Source organism: Schistocerca gregaria, chromosome 8, assembly GCF_023897955.1.
Source record: "Schistocerca gregaria isolate iqSchGreg1 chromosome 8, iqSchGreg1.2, whole genome shotgun sequence".
NCBI classification, from domain to species: Eukaryota; Metazoa; Arthropoda; class Insecta; order Orthoptera; family Acrididae; genus Schistocerca; species Schistocerca gregaria.
This window is the reverse complement of record NC_064927.1, coordinates 181,928,978-181,942,813: the sequence shown is the minus strand read 5'-3', so window position 1 is coordinate 181,942,813 and position 13,836 is coordinate 181,928,978. Positions and strand designations below refer to the sequence as shown.

At 43.0% G+C, this 13,836-nt stretch overlaps 1 protein-coding gene across 11 annotated transcripts in view; it reads left to right on the top strand.

Moving 5' to 3' along the window:
- LOC126283962 (aquaporin-like) overlaps positions 1 to 13,836 on the top strand; it is a 388,928-nt gene that overhangs the window by 323,805 nt on the left and 51,287 nt on the right. For 6 of the 11 annotated variants that reach the window (XM_049982410.1, XM_049982416.1, XM_049982415.1 and 3 more), the window contains one exon: positions 1,081 to 1,978. In XM_049982410.1, coding sequence (XP_049838367.1) covers positions 1,840 to 1,978 — 139 coding nt within the window. In that variant the 5' untranslated portion in view covers positions 1,081 to 1,839. The remainder of the gene's footprint in view (positions 1 to 1,080; positions 1,979 to 13,836) is intronic. The other 5 variants (XM_049982420.1, XM_049982421.1, XM_049982413.1 and 2 more) reach the window with 2 other exon arrangements.

The window sequence follows — 13,836 nt, the reverse complement described above, 5'->3', positions numbered from 1 at the left end:
TGACGATGACATTAGGGTTATCGTCAACTGCACGAAGAATTGCCTCGTCCATTGCAGGTTTCCTCGTCGTTCTAGCTCGTCCCCAGTCGGGAGTCATAGGCTGGAATGTTCCGTGTTCCCTAAGACGCCGATCAATTGCTTCGAACGTCTTCCTGTCGAGACACCTTCGTTCTTGAAATCTGTCTCGATACAAACGTACCGCGCCACGGCTATTGCCACGTGCTAATCCATACATCAAATGGGCATCTGCCAATTCCGCATTTGTAAACATTGCACTTACTGCAAAACCACGTTCGTGTTGAACACTAACCTGTTGATGCTACGTACTGATGTGATTGACGCTAGTACTGTAGAGCAATGAGTCACATGTCAACACAAGCACCGAAGTCAACATTACCTTCCTTCAATTGGGCCAACTGACGGTGAATCAAGAAAGTGCAGTACATACTGCCGAAACTAAAATGAGCTCTAACATGAAAATTAAGCGTTCCGGACACATGTCCACATTACATCTTTTCTTTATTTGTGTGTGAGGAATGTTTCCTGAAAGTTTGGCCTTACCTTCTTGTGACACCCTGTATAGGTGAACTGAATGTGCATTCCCTTCTGAAAACCTATACTGGAATTTTCTAGGTATGTATTGGTCACGTATGTGAGATTCTTCTCCCAGTGCCTGTCAGCCGATATTTTTAGCAGTTGTGTTACTCTCTCCTGCAGTTCTTACAAGATTGAGAGTCATTCGCGCGAGCTTCCTTGTGTACATTCAGTGTAGCGTAACACTGTTTTATAAGCTTTTTGGGTCTCTGACAAAATGCAGTTTCGCTATATCCAACCAGTAAACAGTAGCATATCGTTGGCTCCACTATGAGAGCGTTCTGTTTCATACCTCCACTTACTGCTACTCACAGGTGGTTGAAAGATATGATTACTCCAGTTGCGACTCACTAACCGTGCAGCGAGAGGCTGCGGCATTTACTCTCCTCGTGAATGGCATGTCCTTGTGTTCCTTTGCATTTAACAATCCACATACACCGCTCGTCAACACATTTTCTAAGGCAATCCATTCTTCTCGTGTTTCAGGATACTCACCGTCCAGCAATATCAGTGGTCGTCAAGAACAGGAGTGTGATGCGTGAACTCGTCTAACCCGAAGTTTCAAACTGGCAGTACAAACTGGATGGCTTAAATATCGAGAAAGAAGAGGTCAAAGTGCACGCGTTCCACTAACAACAAAGTGCAGCGTGCTTGCCTGGTGAATATATTATACAAATCGTGTGGAGCTGCCGTGTGGTAATTCACTAGCCATTTCAAATGTCTGATTCATATTACATTAATTTTTATGCTGGAACGCCGAGAAGAAATAATAGCTAACGAAAGCAACAAATAACCTTCCAGTTGTACGTGAAAATCGCAGCAATATTGCTTCACCACGTTCAGACTTCTTTGCGTTTCTGAAGCTTTAGAAAATTTCACTCAACTGACAGTTTCATACTCACTGTTGCACATACGTTTTCAAAATGGCTGTACTTCCGTAGAAGTCGATATTTGTTTTAAAAAGAAGGAATTTAGAAACAAAGGATGTATTACTAGTACACGCACGTATCTTAACATTTTTCCTATATGACGTACTTGATCATCGACTCCAAACGCCATTCCATTATTTTTGCTTGACAGCATGCACGCGTGAAGTTAAAAATTACAATAAACAAAAACGAGCTGTAGTGTTCCACAGCTACAGTGCCTAATTAGCTTCCTTGCAAATCGTGATAGGAGCTTTTCCGGAAAGCACATCGGAGACGTCTTCCCAGCGCTCCACCACTTCAGCTACAGACCACCAGCATGCCGAACGGAGAGTTGGGTAAAATGACGCCGGACATCACCGTGGTACACTGCGCGCCGGACGTCGCCAACGGAAAGACGCCACCTGTCGGCGAAAAGAAAACTCCTGTTGAACCGTGTTGCCTGGCCGCTGTTAAGGGTAAGTCTCAGTAGCACCACTTCGTTACGAGGATCTTGCATTTCCTCTCCTTTGCCATTTGATTTACATCTGTAGAGTACAGTAAAGTAATTAATCATTTTGTCAATATTTGCAGACTTTATTCCTCACTGGCTACTTTAATGTTGTTTATCTTGTAGATAGGAATAATTATTACTGCACTCGTTTTTACCGTTGAAATTTATTTTTGTTCTCAAACAGACATATTTCATTTCATTGTTTTAGAGATTTTTAGTGGTTGTTGTTTCTCCTAGATTTACTGCATCCCATCGGCTCTGCAATAAACATTCCGCAAGTCTACATGACATTTATTTCAAGCATGAGTTACGTTTGCAAACGTACTGATCATATGTCATATAATGCGAAAAGGATTACTGATAACATGGTTCCCTTTAAAAGTAAACAGAAAACGTTTGTACTTGTCTACTGCACGGAATATTTTAATTGTAGAAAGATGTATCGTACACAACGTGTTTTCAAATTTCTCTTGCAACTTTCTAAGTAGTACAGAAGCCGCTAAGTAAATAATGTCATCACTCCAAACCCCGAGACGGACTGCAAATGTGCTACTAAATCAATTTTTAATATAAATATGTTATGTCCTCCAACATTTAATGGGTGAAAGAACGAGAGTAATTTACTGTGGCGTCTACAAGCCACAACATTTGCCAATTAAATTCTTCACTTTCGATTCCAAATCAATTATGAACTTGTTAAAGGTGAAAACCATGATTTCTTTGGAATTGTCGAGTTGTGATTAAAATTACAATTTATTATCAATCGACGACTACAAAGCAGCGGTCAAATGGATCTCCATAAACTGAAGGAATTTCCAAATAAATTAGTGTTGCGTATCATGTAACTCAATGCTGCTATTAATTTTGACCAAACATCCATGTTACGAGAAAAGTATAGTACTGCTATAATGCTTTATAAAGGTGACTAATTGAGAGCTTACTAATTAAACACTTTTTTGACATGGAGCCACGTAACAGAAATGTGACAACAAAGTAACATGTGAACAGTAACATTTATCAAGATAGCAGTATATTACAATACAGAACTTAACTTCGGTAGGAAAAGCGACCTAAAATCACATCTCGCAATGAACAAATAGTACAGTGGTCACAATTTTTCAATTATGAGGTTTATTGAAACTTTACTGGCAGATTAAAGCTGTGTGCCGGACCGAAACTCGAACTCGGGACCTTTGCCTTTCGCCGGCAAGTGCTCTACCACCGAGCTACCTAAGCATGACTCACGCCCCGTCCTCACATCTTTACTTCTGCCCGTACCTCGTCTTCTACCTTCCAGAGGTTTATTTTTTATATGTTAACATGAAGAACTATTAACTACACAGTTATTCATACAGGAAAACTATATTATACCTTATAGGATTTCCACAACGTATTATTAGAAAGCTTATTCAATGTCATGTCATATGTTTCGTTGGCCAAAATGACGTACTTATATGTCTCCTATACAGATTCACATATATTTGCGAACGTCACATGTGAACATGACGAAAGAGTGGTTTGCGGAATTATTGGTAGACTATTATATGCTTATCGTTTGTGTAGTTAAATTAAGTAGGTACTTACTGCCATCAATGTCCGCTTGCTGACTCGACTGCAAATGTCATTTCTCTTTGCTTACTCTGATGCCAGTTTCCTATTATCATTCAATATGTTCAACTGGCTTGGATTCATGATCTTTATTGTGTTGTAGTAGCTCTAATTCTAGATATGTTGAAAGCGTTTGTTGTAACTGACCTAAACCTTTCTCAACTCCCTAACTTGCTCTTTCTTGCATCGTACTCTTCTTTTTAAAGTAGCTTGAGGAACACCGAATATTTTAGAGGCACGCTCCCAGTTGTCTGAATCATGTAACTAGCATTTAGTGATTCTCTTATAATTTACAACTATTATTACTGAAATAGTAATAATAATAATGACCTACGTGTTGTTGTTGTGGTCTTCAGTCCTGAGACTGGTTTGATGCAGCTCTCCATGCTAATCTATCCTGTGCAAGTTCCTTCATCCTAGTACCTACTGCAACCTACATCCTTCTGAATCTGCTTAATGTATTCATTTCTTGGCCTCCCTCTACGATTGTTGCCCTCCACGTTGCCCTCCAATGCTAAACTAGTGATCCCTTGATGCCTCAAGACACGTCCTACCAACCGATCCTGCCACAAACTTCTCTTCTCCCCAATCCTATTAAATACCTCCTCATTAGTTACGTGATCTACCCACCTAATCTTCAACATTCTTCTGTAGCACCACATTTCGAAAGCTTCTATTCTCTTCTTGTCCAAACTATTTATCGTCCATGTTTCACTTCCATACATGGCTACGCTCCATAAAAATACATTCAGAAACTATTTCCTGACACTTAAACCTATACTCGATGTTAACAAATTTCTCTTCTTCAGAAACGCTTTCCTTGCCATTGCCAGTCTACATTTTATATCCTCTCTACTTCGACCATCATCAGTTATTTTTCTTCCCTAATAGCAAAACTCCTTTACTACTTTAAGTGTCTCATTTCCTAGTGTAATTCCCTCATCATCACCCGACTTAATACGACTACATTCCATTATCCTCGTTTTGCTTTTGTTGATGTTCATCTTATATCCTCCTGTCTCACTCCCTTCCCAACCACTGCCACCCTTTCATGCCCCTCGACTCTTTTAACAGCCATCTGGTTTCTGTACAAATTGTAAATAGACTTTCGCTGCCTGTATTTTACTCCTGCCACCTTCAGAATTTGAAAGAGAGTATTCCAGTTAACATCGTCAAAAGCTTTCTCTAAGTCTACTTGTTATATTACAGTAAATGGAAATAAATGGCGGTCCCCACCCCATCCGCCAAATAATTTATGTATATAGTCACACTTCGCTAGGGCGCTCTTGATGACACCCTTGTCTCCGATGAACACTCGCCGTCGACGATAACATACATGATTCTGTAACTTAAGAAGTCTTTGACCCACTCATACCCGTCAACCTGTTCCATAACAGCCTGCAATGGAGCACCGTCTCAAGCGCTTCCCAGAAATGTAGAAATATGCATGCTGCCTGTTGCCTTTCATCCGTAGTTCGTAGTATATCATGTGAGAAAAGGGCAAGCTAAGTTTCGTAAGAGCGATGCTTTCCAAACTCATGATGATTCGTGGACATAAAATTATAAATCAAATTATCCAGGTGTAGTATGCCACAGTAGAACAATTGTTATAACTTTTAAAACCCGATGCGCACGTATTCTTCAGATAACACATAAGCGCATAAGCAAACGGGCTCCTCTATTTCTGATGTAACCGTGTCGCCAACACCAGAACATAACCTCGTGCCAAAAATTGATACCTCTTGTGGCACGAAGAAGAAACACGTGGTATGTCTTTTTCCAGTTTGTATCATTTATGGACGCTTTCACCTGATGTCCTAAACCAAAGACAATGAAATCTAAATAACTTTGCAATCAGTTGCCAGCGTATGATGTTATCACTATAAATAATAGTAATGCTATAGACATTTTCGGTTGTCCTATTACCCATGCACTAGGGGGAATGTAGTCTTCAGACAACTGTACTATGCTGGATGCAGGCAGTCAGCAGAATGGTCTAGCTAAAGTATCGGAACTGCCAGAGTGTCAATGACGCATCGTGTCTGTCAGCGGGAGATTGGCTTATGCACCAGAACAAGGTGGAGGCAACGTAGCCCGCAGTTGACAGCGTTCTGTTTGGCAACTGTCCACATTGTCAGCGGACATATATCACTTACTGAAGGACGTGGCGCGGAAGCGGAAAGAGATCCATATCGTGTGCACCATGTGGAGGCTGCTGCATGCACTGGAGAGGTGCCTGGCGAGTGGTTTTGACTGTGTGATGGTGACCTCTGACAGTATTGTTGTATCTCTCAGCCTGTACGTAACATTTAACTATCACAACCTTGGGAAACAATACGCAGACCAATCAGCGTGGAAACGCTTGTACATGCTTTCCACGGCTTCAGAACCACAACAGCAGATAGGCGTCTGCACGAGTTAAGACACTTCTGGCATTCTACAGAGATCATGCGAGGAAACTTACTCCCATTACAGCGGCGATTTGTCGCACAGGTACAGGCTACCAGTCTAATGAAAAAGAAAGCGTAGGTCATTCCTGTTTTCAAGAAGGATCGCTGGAGAGATGCACGTATTTACGGGCTTAAGAAATATCACTGGCGTTAGTATGTTATAAAACTATGGAAAATGTTTTACGTTCACGCACTACGAGGTTGTTTGGAGAACGAAATTGTCCTCTAGAAGTCAGCAAGAAGTCTGTAAACAAAGATCATGCGAAACTCAAGTCGCTGTGTTCGTCCAGGAGATCTAAGGCGCCCAGGTTGACGCCGTGTTCCTTTACTTCAGGAAGGCATTCTTTACAATTACACCGAGTATCGTACCAGGCTTGTGCCGAGATCCAGCAGACAGAACGCTATTCTCAACGGAACGAAATAGACAGATAAGTAGTTATTTCGTCAGTACTCGTAATTAGTGTTGTAGGAGTGTGACTTATAAATACATATAAACGATCCATGAGGATGTAAACGTAGGCTTCCGCGGCCGTTGTCACAAATAATAAAATTCTTCTGGTTTTGAGGCCGCATTGTCATCTGTAAAATTCCGACGTTTCGGTGACTGTTGCAAGGCGCCTTTCTCAGTATGTATTGCTAACTGCTGAATGAGCCCTAATTTGGATACTTATATACTATGGAGGAGCGCTGTCATTGGATGTGAGGATGAGGAGGAAGGGTATTAGGAGTTCATTTTATTGGTCTTGGAATTGCTTGTTGTCATTTGCGGAAATGGGCGTTTTCCATTGGAGTTTCCTTTACTGCTTGCCATTGGTGGAAATCGGCGAATAGGAGACTACTGCCCAGTATCGACTAGGCCGTGTCAGCACTCTGTGTGCCCTCGGCCGCTGTGGCCTACCGCGAGCCTGTTGCTCTGCGAGAGCTGTCCTTCCACAAAGCTGTCACAGCTGGCAGCCAAGACGGTGGAAGCCGGTACCCTCTGTTCATATTGCCGGGTCGCCTGGCTATTTCTATAGCCTCTCTAATCTGCCTCCTCAAACTAAACGGCCGCTTCGCCAGTACGCAGGCCTCTCGAAATTCGATCTTCATCCTGCACTGTCCCTGATGTTCTGCCGCCGCTGATTTGTTGTATTGTTTGAGGAAGATGTTTCTCTCGTGTTCAGTTAACCTTTTGTTTATTGAACGCCTAGCCTCACCTACATACACCAGTCCACATTCGGAACCGATTTCATAAACTCTGGCGGCATGAAATTTGTGGAACTTTACCGTAATACAGAGTTTATAGGAAGCCCACCAACACAGACCTGCGTGCATTCTCCCACCACCAGCCTACAGAGAAGAATTCGGCCCTGCAAACATGAACTAAGACAGCCTTTAGGATCAGTGATGAACACGGCCTGCAAGCTGAACTACAGAACCTCAGGTCCATTTTTGGAGCTAATGGCTACGACATGAAGATGATACACAAAACCATGGCGCCGAAGGAGGAGGGCAAGAAGGAAATTCAGAACGAAGCACAGAACACCGTCGTGCTACCATATGTAAAAGAGGTCACTGAATGTCTAGGCAAAATCCTCCACTGGGTAGACATTAAGCCGATTTTTCGTAGCAACAACAAAATAAAAGACATTCTGGGCTCGACGAAAGATACAATTGACAGCTGATGGCAGGCAGGGTTTCATTGGAAGACTCTTAAGGAAATGTAAAGCATCCCCGGAGGGTGTTGCTAGGGAAAGACTTGTTTGCTCATCGGTCTGGGATCCTTACAAGGTTGAGTTAATAAAACAGACAGAGAATATCCAACGAAGATCAGCATCTTTCGTTACGACATTGTTTAGTAAGCACGACATCGTTATAGAGATGACCAACAATGTCCAGTGGAAGACGCTACAAGTCAGACGTAGTACGTCACGGAGATGTTTGCTGGAAATTCCGAGTGCAGACGTTACAAGAAGATTAGGACAGCATGCAGGGTGTTTCGTAAAGATTCCTTAGTTGTTACAAAGCTGTTTCTTCAACACGAATGAAGCCTGATTCCTTGGGTCGATTTTCTACATCGAAATTAAAAGTTTATGTTGACGACAGATGCAAGTTGACGGTGCACGTAATTGCCTTGTACAGACAGTTCGCTGGCTCTCTCGCTCCAATATGCTTCGACTCGAGATGGCGAAAACATGACTGTGTTCTCCGTTTGAAGAGGAGCTGTTCAACTGTGTGCCGTTATTTTCATCTCCATCATAGCTATCCGGGCTGTTATGCCGTGGTCGGTTGATGAATTCTGTGTCGATTCCCAACATCTTCAAGGGGGTCCGTAGCTCGATGGAAGGTCCAACACACCCACTGGCTCGCTACTGACTGTCGCTAATTCCGTGTCCGCGCGCTCCCACGCCGCGGCGTGAGGTCACGTGTTTTGAAAACGTCAGTGCAATTGGCCGCTGTCCGTCGCCGTCGATCGCTGTTGCCATCACCCAGTAGTGGACGGGTGGTACATATCTTCTTTAACACCGGCATCCATATACCGTCTAGTTTTACGCCCTCCTCCTGTCGGTTAGAAATTATTTGGGTGTTTAGCGATTTCGATTGCCTCCCAGTAGAGCCTTTCGTAATATCCGCTTGTGGCCGCTAGTACTTGCGTCTCCTCGAAACGAATATTGTGGTTCCCTGGCGGGAAAGCATGCTCCGCAACAGCTGATCGTTCCGTTTCTCCTCTTCTACAATTTCTCTTGCGCTCTTCCAAACGTTTAGAAACCGTTCTTTTAGTGGTACCCACATAAACATCACCACAGCTGCATGGGATCCTATACAGTCCAGCTTTTTCCAAAGGTTTGCGAGCGTTTTTGGCAGGCTTAAGGTATCCCTGTATCTTCTTGGTGGGCTTGTAACCCTGGATTCTCAAATATCTTCAGGTTTAGGTTTCCAGGGCTTTTCTTCCAAATGATACGGTTGATTTCCCCACCTACACTTGTCTTATATGAGTTTCTGCGTAGTTTCTGATGACCTAGTCGTCCACGAGACGTCTTTATCTTGGTTGTTTTCCGTTCCACAATTGCAGTACCGGTTACCATAACCGGTAGTCTGTTAAAAAAATTGTAATTACCAGAGTAAAGGTGAACTACCGTCGTTCTTTCACCCAGCGGAGGCGGGAGGTGTCACACGTTATTTATACTGTGTGACTCAGAAGAAACAAAGATGTTCATACAGAAATCTGCGCTACCTCTAATCGTTGCCTAGACAAGCTCTTATAAATATTTACTATTGTTGTAGAATTATTTTAATTTTTTTAATTTATTTCCAATGTTAATTATTATCTTTTCGTGACGTTAAAAATTTACAATTGTTTGTAATACAGTTTCATATACGACACTACGTAACACATATTTAGCAGTCCACATGAAGTATGCCACAATTTCTAATGAATTTTAAATATTTTTCAACAGATTTTGAAGAAGCCCACCATCAAGCTCAATGCACTTTTGAACCCAGAAGAGAATTCGTTTCATTGTTTCTCATGATTTTGACGTATGTTTCTTCATGATGTGAGGAACATCCACTTCACACCTTGGCAGTTAGTCACTGTTCTATCAATCTCCTACCAAAAGTAGTCTCTGTCCAATCGCATAACACAAAAATTTAACCTCCCGAAATACTGTCCGTCGCTCCTGGATACATTTGTTTCAGCAGCATGGAAGCAGTACACCCTAAAACATAATTTACTGAAGTCTGATATTTTCAGGAAGGGACAGCGGTCTTAACGAAATTTACAAAACAAAGTGTTTTTTTTTGTAACGTAAAAACCTGAATGAATTAATGAAAAAATTCAAAAATTTCATTAAGATTGGAAACAACACCTCATGAGAATTTCTCAGAACTTTCTGAATGGGAAAAGAGATACTGGAATAACTAGAAGAAGATGGGAATGATTCTGTTCGTGAGTTTGGAACAGCCAACAGCCTAATCCTTGAATGGAAAATGGTGATGATGACGATGATGACGATGATGAATTTCATTTCAATACAGTTGTTTAAGGACCTTTTTTTTAAATATCTAAAATCGACAAGGATATTTGCATATCACCTTGAAATATTCAAGAAATGGAAAGTTACAACGTATTTGCTTATATCTTAGTGATACCCATCAAATCCTATGCAAAGGATCATTAAGATATTCATACATCTCTCTTATACAAATTTGTTACATCACTTTAGAAATAAAAATTAAAAAATTAAAAAGATTTTGTTGAATATCGTTTGATAAAATACAGTTACATACCAAATTGAAATTCGTCAAAAGATAAAACTTCGCGTAGTCCCTCATAAGATAAGTTTGCATTTTTTCAGTATTTGAAAGTGATATGCAAATAAGCTTGTTGATTTTAGATATTAAAAAAGGGGTTTTAAACTACTGTACTGAAATAAAAATGTTAGATAATTTGAAACAAAGAGGGCATTACCTGCACTAAATGACGTAAAGTAAGGTTTCTGTACTTGATGTAAATAGCCGCCTCAATTTCCGCCTTCCTATACATCAGTAAGATCGTATGGTAGCGTGTACTGTCGCGAGTTTGTTGGACTGTAACTCAAATAGTATGTTGAGCAGAATGGATAGCTGCTATCGGATAACACGGTGTGTTCATTATTGCTCTATGTAAAGTAAATTCTGGTTCTGTAATTTTCCTTGTATTTTAGCTCTGAAGATGGCTATTTACAGCCGAAATCTAGATACGTAAGAGTAACAGCAACTAATCGGATTACGACTGTCTGCTGTGTGAGTCTCCATCCTCAAATACTTTACTGTAGTATGGTGATAGTGCGTGGTAGTGGTGCAGTGTTCATTTTTAGTGAGCTCTCTCTACTTTCGCCAAATCTCGAATTCAGCAAAAGATAATTAGGATCAGTTGCAGAATGTCCAGCTGAGTTCTAGTTGCAAGCGGGTGATGACATGATCCTGATGGTGTCTTCACTGTTGATACTATGCATATACAGTCCTGATTCAAGTCGTGTGTGTGTGTGTGTGTGTGTGTGTGTGTGTGTGTGTGTGTGGTTGTATCTGCGCTTGACATATGAATGTCCAGGAAGGAACTATTTGACTGAAGTGACGTGGAAGTGTAGAATGCAAAACAATTGTTGACTCATGTCCCCTCTGTTGGAAGCTAAGATTAACGCAGTTACATCTGAATAGTAGGTAGCTCAGCTCTATGTATATCTGTACTGCACAGAGATCACGGCACGCAGTAAATATACATAGCAGACTACAGTTAAAGGGTTACATTTTCGAACCACATAATTGTCTCCCACTGCGACGCAGAAGTTTTAAATTTGCTCAAAGGTGCCCCAACGTTACTCGGTAATAGTGCAAAATCGTGACGCCCTGCAGTGTCACCCCTCGGGCTTGTCCACGCTTCAAACAGCAACATGTGGACACTTGTGAAAAATACGTCAAACCTCAGAAGTTCATCTGAGGTGTAACGTGCGATAAAGGTGTGACATTGCGACTAAATTTCACCACAATTTTGTCTAACTACATTGTGGATGTGAACGTGTACCTGTACAGAGACAAACTTTGAGAGATTCTCTGTAAATGCACACGAATATGATGGGCGTTGAAGGGGTTGCTATATTTTCTAACCCCACTGCGGATGTGCACGTGTACCTGTACAGAGAATCTGTCAAAGTTTGTCTCTGTACAGGTACACGTGCACATCCACAGCGGGGTTAGACAATATAGCAACCCCTTCAACGCCCATCATATTCGGACTATCCGCAAGCAGGCACTAGAGCAACACCGTAGCACCTCTCAGCTGAATGCTGTTACGGGGTTGCCTGCTTGCAGGTGCCTAGGAGTGTCTGTGTTTTTAAAGTGGAAACAAAAGTATGTGGGAGGTACCAAGTGTGTTACCGAACTGAGGGCTTAGAAGAACTCTTTATCATTTTATTCACGTGTTTGTCAATGTTGCACCCATCCCATGATCACGCCACAGGGGGTATGAAAAAGCATAAACACCCTTTACTGCTTCGGATCACGTTGAAATTTCGTCTAACGGGTTTGAATGGTCCCTGTGGTTCCGTCCTATACTCCAGAGCAAAAACTGCACTCACACTACAATCCAGAGGTATGCAATCATGTTCCATGGGACTGCAGGAGCATAATTTCCTTGGAGAAGTGTTGAATACCTCATGGATTTTCGACAGTGTCAAACGTTGTCAAGAACGTCTTTCTGTTGCTCATAACGTTGCGAATTGTCGTTTTCGACAACGAAATGTGTGGGAATCTACAACCCAAGGGAAGGGACGGTTTCATTGACAACCTTATTGGCACCTCCCGAAGCCTTTTCGTGTTGATTCTGAGGGACGGTGTGTCTAAAATGTTTTCCTCGATCACCCATTAGAAAATTACGTGATTTCAATGCTGGGCATTGTGGTTCTGTCCTCCATCGTACATGCGTAAAAAGAAGTGGTCAAATGTAGGCAAAAAAGGGTGCAACGATTTTCCCAACGTGTGACATATCCATGTAACATCATTGGAGGGAATTTTGCTGACATTTGGTACCAACGAGACATCATTAACCCACGTTACACTTTATGTGACCTACTGAGTTCTCGTCTTTTTTTCGCATGTTCCGGCAGTTTGCCGTTCGAAGCATGGCCGAGCCTGAGGAGAAAGATGCAGGGCACCTAACTTTCGAACCATTACAAAAGAAAGTTGCAGGCATCTGTGAGCCAATTTCAAACTCCTGCGACACAGTGGCGGACAATGATAGGGCTTTCGAAAACTGACACACACCTTAAAAAATACACTCCTGGAAATGGAAAAAAGAACACATTGACACCGGTGTGTCAGACCCACCATACTTGCTCCGGACACTGCAAGAGGGCTGTACAAGCAATGATCACACGCACGGCACAGCGGACACACCAGGAACCGAGGTGTTGGCCGTCGAATGGCGCTAGCTGCAAAGCATTTGTGCACCGCCGCCGTCAGTGTCAGCCAGTTTGCCGTGGCATACGGAGCTCCATCGCAGTCTTTAACACTGGTAGCATGCCGCGACAGCGTGGACGTGAACCGTATGTGCAGTTGACGGACTTTGAGCGAGGGCGTATAGTGGGCATGCGGGAGGCCGGGTGGACTTACCGCCAAATTGCTCAACACGTGGGGCGTGAGGTCTCCACAGTACATCGATGTTGTCGCCAGTGGTCGGTGGAAGGTGCACGTGCCCGTAGACCTGGGACCGGACCGCAGCGACGCACAGATTCACGCCTAGACTGTAGGATCCTACGCAGTGCCGTAGGGGACCGCACCGCCACTTCCCAGCAAATTAGGGACACTGTTGCTCCTGGGGTATCGGCGAGGACCATTCGCAACCGTCTCCATGAAGCTGGGCTACGGTCCCGCACACCGTTAGGCCGTCTTCCGCTCACGCCCCAACATCGTGCAGCCCGCGTCCAGTGGTGTCGCGGCAGGCGTCAATGGAGGGACGAATGGAGACGTGTCGTCTTCAGCGATGAGAGTCGCTTCTGCCTTGGTGGCAATGATGGTCGTATGCTTGTTTGGCGCCGTGCAGGTGAGTGCCACAATCAGGACTGCATACGACCGAGGCACATAGGGCCAACACCCGGCATCATGGTGTGGTGGGCGATCTCCTACACTGACCGTACACCTCTGGTGATCGTCGAAGGGACACCGAATAGTGAACGGTACATCCAAACCGTCATCTAACCCATCGTTCTACCATTCCTAGACCGGCAAGGGAACTTGCTGTTCCAACAGA